General features: G+C 38.4%; 1 protein-coding gene across 4 annotated transcripts in view; it reads left to right on the plus strand.

Moving 5' to 3' along the window:
- Nucleotides 1-14,025, plus strand: part of LIPC (lipase C, hepatic type) — a 51,754-nt gene that overhangs the window by 11,363 nt on the left and 26,366 nt on the right. For 2 of the 4 annotated variants that reach the window (XM_042039459.1, XM_042039461.1), the window contains exon 2: nt 10,730-10,892. The exons of 1 other annotated variant lie outside the window; for it this stretch is intronic. In XM_042039459.1, coding sequence (XP_041895393.1) covers nt 10,730-10,892 — 163 coding nt within the window. Of the gene's footprint in view, nt 1-2,411; nt 2,544-10,729; nt 10,893-14,025 lie in introns of all 4 variants that reach the window. One more of the 4 variants, XM_042039462.1, reaches the window with a different exon arrangement.

Here is a 14,025-nt window from a genome sequence, read left to right on the forward strand (position 1 = left end):
TTGAATTCTTCACCTGCAGCCAAAGGGCACTCAATATGGTGCAGAATTTGCTAACATCTTTGGAGGAATCAGAGAACTCACTCCTCTTTAGAAACACGGGACTGCTCTATTGCATGTGAATAGGCCTTAGATAAAATTGTATCTGATCCATGTACCAAATGATCTACAGAAGCAGAGATACGATGAAACTGTTCCAAAACAAAGGAATTCTACAAATGTCTAAACAGACTCTTTGTCAGAAAAGGAAGGCATCTGGTTTTACTTAATATAGTGGTGCTATATTTTACCTTTCTACCAGGTTACCAACAATTCATACCTCACCTCAGTTACAGTGATGTTCTTTTAAGTTAGTGTTTTATGTAGGACTTTGAAGACAAGTCTGTATGAAAACTGAATTTTTGCCCTCAAGCAGCCTCCCTCAAGAATTAGAGAGATCTGAAATGAATCACTGAGCTCCAAATATAACACTGGTTCTAATTGTGATAGTGGGTAAGAAGTGATGAAAGCCCAGCGAGCCATCACTTTTGTACGCTAGGCACATTTCTAACAGTGTCATAACAGGGAAGCCTGGCAATAGCTCTCATTAGTCAAAAGCACTGCTTCAGAGCAGTTGAAGGATTTATTTGAAAGAGGGGAGAAAGAAATGTGTTAAAATCAGCTATTTTTGGTGTATGAGATAACAGACAGTATAACCTTTAGAGATAAATTTTCTACAAAGAAAAGCAAAATTGTAGCAGGAGTCAAAAGAATAACATATAATCCAAAATAAAACCAGCAAATATTTGTTATAGAACTTGCTATGTGGGAACATAAAGGATTCACCTCCAACACCAAGTTACTATCCTCTATGGCAAGAAGTTGGAAACAATTGGAAGCCTTAAAAAACAATACACAAGATGTGCCTCCAACTACCATTCCTTTCAAAGTGAAAAGCAGAGAGTGAGAAACACATAACAAACACTGCTTTAGAAAAAATCCAAGGCCCAGCTCAGTACAGATAGACAAGTGGCAGCTCTTCATTAGCTGGATATGCAACCCACCAGCTGAAAGCTGACAACCTCACCCAAACTGGGGCCTGACTGTGTCACTCTGAGCTGTGTTCAAGTTTGTGTCTGTCACAGAGGCTGCACTTTCCCCACCAGCTCCACTTGGCAATGCACTTTCCCACTGTACACATCTTCATACAGCCAAGTGTCAGCTCACAGAGCTGGGAATAAGGCCCTAGGATATGCATCAGTCTGTCCCACGTGACACAACACATCAGCTTTGTGGCTGCAGTGGTCAGCCAGCCCCTTTCGATTTTATACCACCCTTAAAGTAGCACTCTATATTTTAATGAACAACTCCCCAACTCTGAAGCACCAGTAGCATCAAAGGTCACAATTTTAGCATGATCAGTATTATTACCTCTGCTTTAAATTAGACACCAAAAAACCTCTGAGCCTCTGGGTACTATGAGAGTATTCAGTGTGAGGACTGGAATCCTTCTTTTTAGCCTCCTGGCTCCATTCTTGAACCATTTGCTTTGTCACACTGAAGGCAGCAATGTATTTCCTCTAAAACTAATATACAAATAGCATAAAAATTCTGGCCTGCATTTGCTCAGTGATAGTACATTATGAAGATGAATCAAGGTCGCTCCTTTTTTATTTGTGTATTCCACTTTTTGAAATGGAAGTGCCACAAACTGAGACATGACACTTGCTGACAACAGAGTCTCAGTCTTTTTTCACAGTTTTCAACAATGCACATTTGTAGCATTTTCATTATTTAGACACTTGATTTCCTGACTCCAGGGCACAGCTAACAAGGTGTATTTCTGGGAATGCATAAATGAAGTGATCTATTTATTTTAGTATCATGCCAGCAGCTGAAGGGTGAAATAATTGCCTGGAAGTGCATTGAGTTGTTTCATTCTGGTAAACTAATTAGGATAATGGGAATTCTGGAAGTAAATCTCTGGACATCTGACTAGAATCAAGCCTTTTAAACACTATGACAGAAATTAATGTCAAATGTATCAGGACCGCTTTCCCTCACAGAGACAAACCTCTCTACAGAAACAAGCATTACTAACTCATAATTAACTCTCAGAAAGGAAAAGAGAAGAATTTTCTAACTCATTGTGATAATTCTAACCCAGTTGGCTCATTGACAAATCATTTATAAGGTTACAAAGTTAAGTAAAAGTTGCCAGGCACTGATAGCATTACAGGGTCCTGGGATGCCTTGGATATACATGCAGAGATTCTCTTCACCAAATAAACAGGAGCTGGATACACTTAAAGAATGAGGGCAGTGCTTATTTTAGGAGACATTATATATGGTTTTCAGCTTGCTTCAACAAAAAAATTATGCAAAATTAGAGAACTGAAAACAAAAATCTCTCTTTTTGCTGTTGTGACATGAAGGATTGTGATTCTGGTATCTCAGGACTAGAAGGCATGTGTACCACCCTGCTCACTGAAGAACTTTCAAATGAAAATAACCAAATGTACAATGCGTATTTATGAGCAACCAAACTCAGCTGTGTATGAGCACTGGTAAGTGTTTCGCTCACAATTTCAGCTATTAAGGATTATTCACTTTAAATCACTTTCACTAAGTTAAGAGACCCATGTATTGCTGTTGTATCTTTGAACTTTTTCCATACCTTTTAGCATATATCAATTCAAATGTTTAAGGCGTTAAATATATTTTAGAACAACAGCTGTTATCTCAGAGGAGGAATTTGACCCTGTAAGAATCTGCTTTGGCACACTTTGGTGTTTGCCTGACATTTCCAGGCAGCCAGTACATCTCCTGGTGAACTGGGAGGGTCAGCATAGTAAAGGCTACAGGAAAAAACAGGGGATTATGAAGTACATAGAAAACAAACAATTAAAGAATTTCAGACTTTGCTTTTCACACTTAATCTCTAATTTCAAGATATATAACCAGCTTGTCTTCTTTATCACCTATGCAAAAGGGAGGAAAACAATGCTGAGGTAGCCATGTTTAAAATAATGCTTTTAAAATCTCTCTCCTATATCAGAAGAGTACAATCTTAACTGCTCTTAGTGACATTTTCTGTTAGAAAAATTGGTTTTCCCTTTTCATCAGCATTGACACACATTGTAATCTACTGTGCATCAGTTACATATCAGCCACCACACAAAAGAAATTACACTGATCATTATCCACTCATCATGGAATAAGATGGTAAACAGGATTCTAAAGGGCAAGAATTGTTTGCAGTTTCCACTGTTACTAAACCCAAATGTTCCAATTCCTTACTTTTTGAACCAAAAATAGTATTTCTTTCTGATACTTTCAGTTTCTCTATTAGGAGTTATACAAAACCAAAATGCTTCGTAAATTACAACAATCTTTTCTTAACAAGGTATCTTTCCACAGTCAGGAGAAAAGTGTTCAAGAGCAGCAGATAAAATTTTACATAAAAGCCTACATTCATCATCCTTATGTGACCACTCTGGTTTTCTGGATCTGCTCAAGCCCAGTGGTTTTTGGCAGTTTGCTCCATTCCATAAAAATCACATGTAATCTAAACTTCAGTCACTTCACCATTTCTATCAAGTTTGTTCCCAGGAAGGAAATAATCCCATCAGAGGAAGGTGACAAAAAGAGATTCGTTCAAGAGATTTAAATTAAATTTAGGTGTTTTGTAAAATATAGGCATTCCCCACAATCTCCAGTCCTGAATAGTAAGAAAGCAGAAAGACAATTCTTGAACATATTAGTACATGAAGATCAAGCTCCTGAAAACAAGCTATGCTCTTGACATCCCAACCAAGTTCTTAAATGATACAATTCCCTGAGAAGTTTCTTGCCTTGTGAAGTAGTCAGATAAAATATTCATGTTCTCAAATAGAACTGCAAATAAAGAATAACTAAAGGCAGGCTGTCAATGCTGCTTGCAATACGGTAGCAAAATATGAATGAAGGTAATAGAAAATGGCATGCCAACAAGGGAATTTGAAAGCAATGAAAGAGATTTATTTCCTTCTCTTTTTTTACTTCTTCACTGGGTTTAAAACTAATTTTTATTAAATATCTCACTTGAGACTGAAAATAAGTTCCCAAAATCTGATAAGCAAGAAAAAGGCCCCAATATTCAATTAATAGAAGAACATTTTCTTTCCACTTTGGTGCACACTCCAATGCAGTATTGTGACCAAATATGAAAACAGAACAAAGAATTTCATATGTAATCCATGGTGTCCCTCAGCTTCCAAGAGAGAATGAATTTAAATACTAAAAGAATATGGTGTATAAGAAAGACAGCAGAAGTGTGTTTTATTTAATCTATTTTTTCTTCTTTAAAATATTTTGTGTTTGCTCCAACTCCTATTTCTTCTTCACTAGTAGCTATTAATCCTGCTATAGATTATAATTATATCATTCATCACATTTAGATCATGTCACTGCAAGATGTCCTACAGTGCAATAAGAGCAGGTAGCAGTGAGACATTTGGTGTTAAACACCAAAATGAGCCCATAGAGGTCTCTGTGGGAGGGGAGTGGTGGGGATCACTCTGGACTGGCTCTACTCTCATTCTGGGGATGAGGATCCATGGGAAGCTGGAGCATATTAGCTACACACTAAAAGCACAGGCTTTGGTTGGATTACGCTGTAAGGAGCCTGCTTTGTGTGCCCAGATCACTCCCCAGTACAAACCAAAGCGTGGTGAGATCAGGGGGTTGCTTTAAAAGTGCACTCCCGGCGAGTTCACTCATCCTGGTGCTGAACGAAAACCTTTCGTAGCTGCATCTCACTTGTACTTCCATTTATGTCTCAGTTCTCCTCTCATGGCATAGACAAACTGTTTGCCCAGGCACCTTCTCTAATCATCTAATTGGATTGAGAACATAAGAATAAGGCTTATGTTTCCAATTATGAGGAATTAGTAAATCATGGGTCTTGGAATGGAAATTGAAATAATACGATTAAATTCAGATAATAATTTTATTTCCAGATATATTTTCACTCAAAAGCAACTTTAAAAGGTCTCATTACTAAGATGAATGGCTAACAGCCAGGCTGAGCAGGACTTCTATTTTTAAAAACCCGATATGTCAAATCTACATCATTTTGTTCTTTTTTTCAATGTTGTTTACAATATCTAAACAAATTTTACACTGTGTCTGAAACATAACAAGCAGCAAGTAATTGGATACAATACTTTACAGTTACATAGCACTGTGAGATTTTGTGAGAAATTATCATTAACAGAAAAACCTTTTTTTCTAAACCAATAATTTGTACAGTTTGTTTCCTTATTCTTCCCCATGGTGGTATGTCTGGAAAAATTTTTATAAAGAATCCCCTTCATCTCCTTGAAGGTAAAATTTTGTTTGAGGAAATGTAGCATTACCTCAGAAGCAGAGATCTCACAAAACTGAATGGTTTCACATTGACTCCATCTCTTTGCTACTGCTTGTTCCCACAGTGTCCCTCCACCAGGCACGGCTCCCATTGCAGCTTGCATTGCAAAACCTTCCTGCTCTGAACCACAAACCAGCCAACAGATTCCTGTGAGCCACCCCCATTGATGGATGCACTTTACTTTCCAGGGAGGCTACTTATGACACCTCTGATTTAAAAAAAACCACCACCACCAAAAAACAACAACAACAAAAAGGAGATGGGAGGAGATAAAAGCTGCACATTAATAATGAGATCACTTGATTGCTGCTGGCAGACAGCTCTGTGTCTGCTTCCTGCCACACAGGCTCTCTCCTATCATTGCCTGTCATTGTGAGGCTGGAGAATACCTGGTGCCAGAGAAAGACTGAGACAAAATCTCCACAGTGGGGATTTAGGCTCCTTTTAAATAACTTTGAAACATGGCCATATCCCTAAAAATCTATCTTTGATTTATTTTATAATTAGCTCAATTCTTCCCAAATCTATTTATAAATTCCTTCATCTTATGCACACTGAGTATCTTGCTAACAACATTTTATTTTTAGAAGATTCCTTTGCCTGACAATTTTGCAGACTCTACTCAACCAGTCTCCTGATAAATTCAAATTAAAAACTTGATAATTAAATACGGAGAAGTATTTCATTCTGTCATAAGGGTTGCCTGTCTGAAGCATCAGAAGCTGTTATAAAGAGACTGGTTTGCCTCCATAGCAAAAAAAAAAAACCAAAAAAAAAACCAACCAAGCCTGTCTGAGTTCAAGAAGCATTTGGACAATGCTCTCAGGCACATGGATCCTTGGACTCAATGATCCTGATGGGTCCCTTCCAACTCAGCATATTCTGTGATTCTATGAAGCTTGTCTGCTTTAATTAATCTGTTGCAAGATAGCTTTTAGAGGAAGGCCCAGCCACCTAGGCAAATTACAGACATCCTCCATAAGGTTTGGAGTTTGAAGAGATGTTTATTCTCCCATTTTTCACTACCATTGACTCAGATTCCAGCTCCCTTGTTTCTTTGGCCAAGGTGTTATTTTCCCCTCCACCACCGAGACTATGGGCCTCAGCTAACAGTTCCTGTGCTGTGTGTCAAACTGCCCCGTGTACTAACATGTTTTGTTCACAATTTTTAGAATTTGCAGTTAGATTAAAAGACAAACAGAACAATACAAATAGAGAATCCTCCAAACAAACTCCTTATTTGTTGAGCAATAGTTTTATCAGAGATCCCTTAAGTCGCTTAAAGCTTGTCTCTGTCTCCAGACTTCATGTTTCTTTCTCCATAAGATAGTCTGCTTTTCTTTTCAATACAGTCTGCACAATCCTACTGAAAGTTAACTTCATATTCAAACTGGCAAAAGGTCAGGTATTGTGTCCTCTCTGAATACTGCTTTTATCTGGTAGGTCTATGAGTCAGCAACTTCTTTCTTAAATACTCACTTCTAGCATCACATGCACAACCACTACAGCCTCTTGTTCAAACAAAGATGTTCAGAGAACATGCCCTGGGCACATCTAGTCCCAAACTAATACAGCAGCAGCAGGATTTAAACTCATAAAGGCTCTTATGAATATCTCAAAGCTACACTGCCTTTTAATTTCTGCCTCCAGACAGAGTTATCTTTCCAAGCTGCACAGAGCAAAGCACAGCACCAGTTAAGTCACAAGCCTTGTAGGAGTGGGAAGAAAGGAGGAGGCCCAGGACTGCTGCTGTATTGGAATCTGTATGTTTGCACACCTACACCACATCCATTGTATATGCAAAGTGTACTGGATTGTCCGGGCATGTTCTCTGCACGCTGGCCAAAGTCTCTGTTTGCTGACACATCCTGCAGAGCCAAGGACAGGATGAAGAAGGCTGACACAACTGTAATCTGTTGCCTGGGAGGTTTAGGGCACTTCAGTGCCAGGGAGCAGCTCTCTACCCTAGGCTGAAATGCTACAGTAAACTTTGTATGTTTTACTGCCAAACTACATCCAACAGAACATAGCAGCTATCTGACTGAAGGAATAAAGGAATTAGAAGCTCCTTTGGGCTGTGGCTGCTGCTGCCCCACACCTAGCCCTAGGCCATCTCTGCCCTTTGGGATGATTTTGCACTGCAGACACACCATGGAACATGCCTTGTGTCCACAGGAATATATGATCCAAACAGAACTATAGCAAGATTATGACTCAAACAGTTTTTAGGTTTTATTAATAACCTGCTGGAGAAACAGAATGAGGAATCTACGAAGACTTTTCATAGTTTTCCCCATTCAACTTCCATTCCAAACACAGCAGGGACTGGCCTGGGGACTCTTCTTTATTATAGTAGATAATAATATGCATTTAAAAGATGATGAACGAACTACATACCTGTTTCCACCTGGACTTCAGGATAGCAGAAATATAAATGGGTGATCAGAGCTTCTGACCTCATACAAGGATTGTTTCTTTCAGCTTTATGTCAGGGAGAAAAGAGATAAGTGAATGTGGACTAGAAGTTCATTTTCTCATGGCATGTTTATAGTCCTTCTATTCTCCACTTCTCCTCTAAAAATAAGGAATAATTTAATTCTATCTAGAATTTGAAGGGAAATATTTAAATTACATGTCTTTTCTCTTCCACATATAATTCAGGTATATATTTCAGATAAATAACATTTTATTATCTAAATTTGCCAAGACAAGCTGAGCTCAGAGACCTCTATTGGGAATAAGCGAATTACTCTGCATATGTGAAGGAAACAGAGACCATTCTGCAAATCACTGAATAGTCTCTAACAGATAAAGAACAATTAAAACTAAATGTAAAAGTCATGAATTTTTGACAAATTTATTATTAGTTACTTCATTTCCACTTGATTCTAGTTGGAACTGCAAACATACTGAAGCACCATGAGAAATACTGCCCTGACCTTGTGATCTCTCTTGTGATTTCTGGGATGCTTCCAGCATGTTCTGAAGTTCAGTCTGATGTACCAGGAAATACACATAAAATTATTTTGATGTGAAAATTACAGGTCAGTTAAGTGTGTAAGCCTAGCAAAGTTCAGCTGACAGGAGTGGCTGAGGATCTCCTAGGACGGTTTTGTAAAATGAACCACTATGACAGAGGTTGTACAAACAATTGCAAACCTTTTATTTTAGCCAATCATTCTACTTGTCCTGAAGAGTTCTGTTCAGATAGGGTGGCAGCTACAAAATGCATATGGAGCAGAGCCTGTCCCCAAAAATAAGCTTATACCTGTGTAAGAGTATTAGGTTTGTTAATAAAAGCCAAAAAAAATCCCTACTTCCATTCCCAAAAAGCCCTTGTCCAGGATTAGGGAAATTGTAAAGCTGCTAATAAAAGAAGCAATAAAGCTGAAAGACTAAGAACTATGCTTAGGACAAAATGAACATCCATTTTAAGGAATAATTCTCCCTGTATTTCAACAAATGTAACCCAAAAGTGGCTACAATACAGGGCACTACCTGTACAGCACCACAAAAATTAGAGTAAGCGCTGCATAAAGTTAAAATTAAGAATACTTAGAATATCAGCACTGTCATTACATAGAAGCATAATTACAGCTAATTACCTTAAAGGTTAGGAAAGGACCTGTGCAAAATAAAGGAAGCTCTTTCTTCTGTTAATGGAAGGTTTGGCTAATAGATTTGTCAGGTCCAGGTAGAAGAACACGTATTTCTCTTTTAAAAAGTAACATGCCCTTTATGTGAATCTATAGCAGAAAATTATGGGAGTTATTAAAATCACTGTAGAGGGGTAATAGATGGTTCTAATTCAAAATGAACTGAGTAAAGTGTGACTTTTGCTGCTTGCAATGGCAGTTGTTTAGTCTAGGCAGTCTCCCATAAATCTGAACAAAACCCATGACTCTGCTGCAAAACAAAATGAATAAGAAAGGCAACAAATAGCTTCACTTTCATTTCTAACAACCAAGCCAGCCCCCACGAAAAACTTGTGATGTATCTCCAGCTGATAGATACAGGGCCTGGGAAGCAATAATGTACACCAGCTATCAACACAGCTGCATATGGATTACCTATTATCAGACATACACTTAAAAAAACTCCAAAAAACCCAAAAAAACCCACAAGAGAATCCAACCACAAAAAAAACCCCAAACCCCCAAACCAACCTCACAAACAGCAAAGTCTGAAACGTCAATTTAATCACTGAATGCATTCACAGCAATGTACCATCAGCAATATTAGACATGATGCCTGGAAAGTGCAGAACAGAGGTAGTTATCCATTGCTGCCAACGACAGTAGACAAATAGTGCCCTACGTTGAATTTGATCATAAATTCTCACTTTCTCTGCATTATCCAGATTGCACCAGGAACACTCAAAATAGGCAGGACAACAATCATAGCATTGAACTAAAATTGGGTTGGAGTGTGCAAGGGGGGTTGTGGGGGGGGATGTTTTAGGTTTTTTTTCTTTAAAGTTCTCTGACTTTATTTTCATCAATTAGCTCAGTATAAGCTGGGGGTTCCTTTCTATAATTAAATTATCATAAAACATCTTCTGCCACTTTCCACTGGCTTGTCACACACTTGATGGTTGATTGAAGTTATTTATTTTTCTTTCTTTCTTTAGGTTAAGGTAAAGTCACTTTAATTATTAAGGCTCTACGGAATAAATAATTATAGAAATAACTAATTTAGTACGCCCCTAACAGTTTGGCAGAAATACAGTAGCATTTTCATTCACAGGAAAATAAACATAATTTCTCAATTGCTATTGAGAAATATTTACATAAAATTCATAGAAAATCAATAATTCTATAAATCTAATAATTCAAATATTCTATCAATTTGTTTACCATAGCTATAGCTATCAGAAACTCTATCAGGACAAAGTTGGGGATTTTTTAATTTCTAAACCAGAGGTTGGAAAAAAGAGAAGACAGCAGCAACCTTCCCAAGCTAGGTCTCATGTCTGCTGTGTCACATGGCCAAACTCACATGCTCATTCAGTACAAAAAGACTCACTAACCAAGATTTCCCCCAGTATCCTCCAAATCTATTGCCCAGTAGTTTCAGTCTAGTAAGATCTATTTCTTTGATTAATTAGGTTCAAATATATCCTTTTTTTTTCTGCCAGAAATAAATTTTTCAAGTGTCTGGTCAAGCAGTAAAAAAATTATTGCTTGCAACATTCTTTCCTTTTTTTTTTTTAACATTTTATTGATCTTGAACAACAGATTTTCTGAAATTAAACATACTGTGTTAGCTTTTAAAGAGAACAAAATGACACCCGTAACTGCCTGGCTAAAAATCATTCTGTGTTCATTTCTTCTCTCATTACAGAATAGAAAGAAAATAGTTACAGTTATTACAACTGAGATGCATGATGTGCACCTTAGAGAGGAAAATCTCAGCAGCACAGACAAGAGTCTGACGTGCTGTGCCAGGAAATGTGGATGCACAGACCTTTGCCTCTCTGTTATCATTAATTCCCACATTGTCCCAGGTATCAGTATGGATGCACTTTATTCCTCTCCTCGTGGCCATATGAAGAGCACAAGAACAGTGAATGAGTGACAGAGAATATTTCTGCTATCATTATTCCCTGTCAGTAAAGGGCACAAAGCAGTTGTTGCACATTTCCTTAACTAAAAGCTGTGTGTCCAACTGTCCATGCTGGTTTCATTACACTAATGAGCCTTTGATAAGCCCAAGAAAACCATTGCCCTGTGTGGGGTTCATTCAGCAGGATTCATTGGTCTACCAGCAGCCGCGAGGAAATTTGGGGTTCATTAGTATGCTGGTGATGCTCAACTTACTTCCTATTTTTTACCAGAAATGTCATTCTTCAGCCAAGATGCAGACATGAACGAGAACAAACTTGGCTGGAGCTGACTCTGCAGTGGACAAAGGCAGTGCTGGCAGCTGGCACTGAACCATTCACATTATTCCAGCCTAAAAAGCAGTATCCACTCCGAGATCACTGTTTTTATCACTGACCAAGTTAGCAGAGGTGATGATGAATTTGGCTTGGTTTGGTTTTTCAGTGTCAAGTCATGAGGACATTCAGGGAGACTGAAGAGTCTCCAGCTATAGAAAACTTGCTCTGGTGACAGGATGAATGTCCCATGTGCAGCATCACACACAGCTTCTTTCTTGGGAAAATACACGTCAATGTGCTATGTTTGGTTGCTTTGCTATATGACAAGGAAGATCTGAATTGCCTATCTGGGCATGTGGATTTGCTCAGTCCATACAAAACAGCACAATGCAATAACAGGCTATATTTTCTAAAGCAAATATTAAACACAATGTGTTTTTTAAAAATTAGGATCTGATATGAATGTTTACTGGATATTATCACAGCTTTGAAGGGATGGACCAGAAGGAAAAGGAAATTATGCAATGGACTGGAGAGTGGAGACACGGAAAACAAAATGTTCTGGCAGTGTGTAATATGTTATCACCTTCTGTGACTTAGCCACATAAACTATGACTATTATAGCTTTGTTTTTTTGTAAAAACTTAGCTCTGAGAATTCTAGGTTGAACTCAAATGTAGTGCCAAATAACAAGGCTGATAAATTCACCTACTTGGTGCTCCAGGCATGACATGCAGAGGGAAATAATTCTGTTTATCTGTGTAACCTTCTGACTGTACTCCCAGGCTGGTCACTAGAGATGAACCAAATGATGGCTTAGAGATGAAAGAAAGCCTTGAGGATAGTTATAGAGCTTTCTGTTGTTTAAAAAAAAGTGAACAATTAGAAATTATTTCTGGCCACAGAAATTTGAAAAATTGATACTACTGCTTGCTAGAAGACGACAATAAAATGCATGGGTTCTGTCTATTTATAGCTAATTTCTGTATATTTATACTACAGTGAAAAAAATTATAATGTCCACAGTAGAACTGAGTGAGCATTACATACAAACCAATATACCTGATCTCCATTTTGAAAGTGTAAGGAATGAAGAATAAATACCAGTAAGGCAGTTTTCCAGAGGTTAGCAAATGATTGCATGCATGTGTCTCAGGCCATGAACAAACATCCTTTTTCAGTCAAGGATCACTGCCTGTAGCACTCCACCCACTTTTATCATTTCCTGACAGCTACCACTTTTATCCAATTCCTGTAGTAGATCAGTTCACATGAACATGCCCGAATTTCTTCCAAGCAATATAAATTAGACCAGTGTAAACAGTTAAAACAGGTGATGTGAGGTAACCTAGCCGATTTTCCTTGCAGCAAATGGGCAACATTGGAGCACTGGCAACAGAACAGTAAGGGTGGTAATTTCTGGCAGGTGGGAGGTGGCAAAAAGCTGGAGGTGGTAACTTCTTTGCTGGTACAGACAGATGCAGAAAAGGATGCCAGTCCACTGCTGTACCATGATTTGAATACACTCTAAAGCACATTTAGGTTCTTATATACAAAGGAAACTCTGCATCCAAAAAGTTTTGTTTCTCTTGTTAAAAAAGTTTTTTTTTTTAAGGGAAAAAAAAGATGCTTTCAAACCTCAAAGTGAATTGAAAAGAAAGAAGCCCTCTGGAAGAACCTTTAACTACTGTTTTACACAAGATTCCCCCCCATCTTGTGTCTAATTCTTTGCATATGAATAGCAGTTCCACTTTCTTTGTCCTATAAAATATGACAGATTCTAGATAAAACATGCCAACCAAAGTCAGAAGCATGAGCTATGGTGTTATGTGCACCACCTATGCACAATATGGTAAAGCAGCTTTTGACAAACTCGAGTAGTTAAGAGAACAATGCAGAAAGGTAATCTCCATGGTTGTGCACTCAGGTTTCCAGCCCCCCAGTAATTGCTGTATCCCCCCATTCCCAGAGAACTGGAGTTACAATGCTTTGATCTGCAGTGGCACCCAGCTGTTGCTGCACCCTGTGGAGTGCCCCTGCCCAGAGAATTACAGGAACAAACCCACAGTTCAGCCTTGTCCTTTTCTACTGTGGGCCCTAATGCAGCTATTTGACACCTTTATGTGTCACACCCAAACTTTGCACAGAAGGGCTGGAAAAATCTGCCACTGACATTGCCCTGGTGCTTTTTGTAGGTTTACCATGTTCAGCAAGGGCAGCTGTTCACCAAGCAGCAAAACTGGCTATCTGGCTGTTCCGCTGAGCCACTGATGGCTCTTCTGGGCTTGTGCAGGTGGCCATTTCTGGACCGATAACAAACTTCTCCTTTCTCCCACGCTGCATTCACAAGGCTTTTTGGCTGTGCTGTGCTCTCAAGCACTACAGAAGAACATCTCATTAGGTTTTCTCAGCCACTTCTATGAAGTTTCACATTGTTGCCCAAATACAATTGGTCTGTAACTATTTAGAGAATTTTTAACTTCTGAGGCTACATACTCTGTGCTAGGCAAATGAATACAGGGACTATAAAATCAGCCTTCCAGGTACTTTCATAGATACCTTTTCTTATGCTAATAGAAAAATAAGAAAAGATTTAAGTAGGCTGTGTTATTTTTCACAGAACAATCTTGAGTATATGTACCAGTTTGAAAACAAACCAGTGGGAGGCACCAAGTCAGAATAACAATTTAATGGAAATTAAAGGAAAGGGGAAAAAAAAAGGTAAAAGAAAACACTGTCAAACTGACAGAGTCAAGGT

The sequence above is a fragment of the Corvus kubaryi genome, unplaced genomic scaffold, assembly GCF_017639235.1.
Source record: "Corvus kubaryi isolate FWS band 111438036 unplaced genomic scaffold, C.kubaryi_AGA036_p1.0 37394, whole genome shotgun sequence".
Lineage (NCBI taxonomy): Eukaryota > Metazoa > Chordata > Aves > Passeriformes > Corvidae > Corvus > Corvus kubaryi.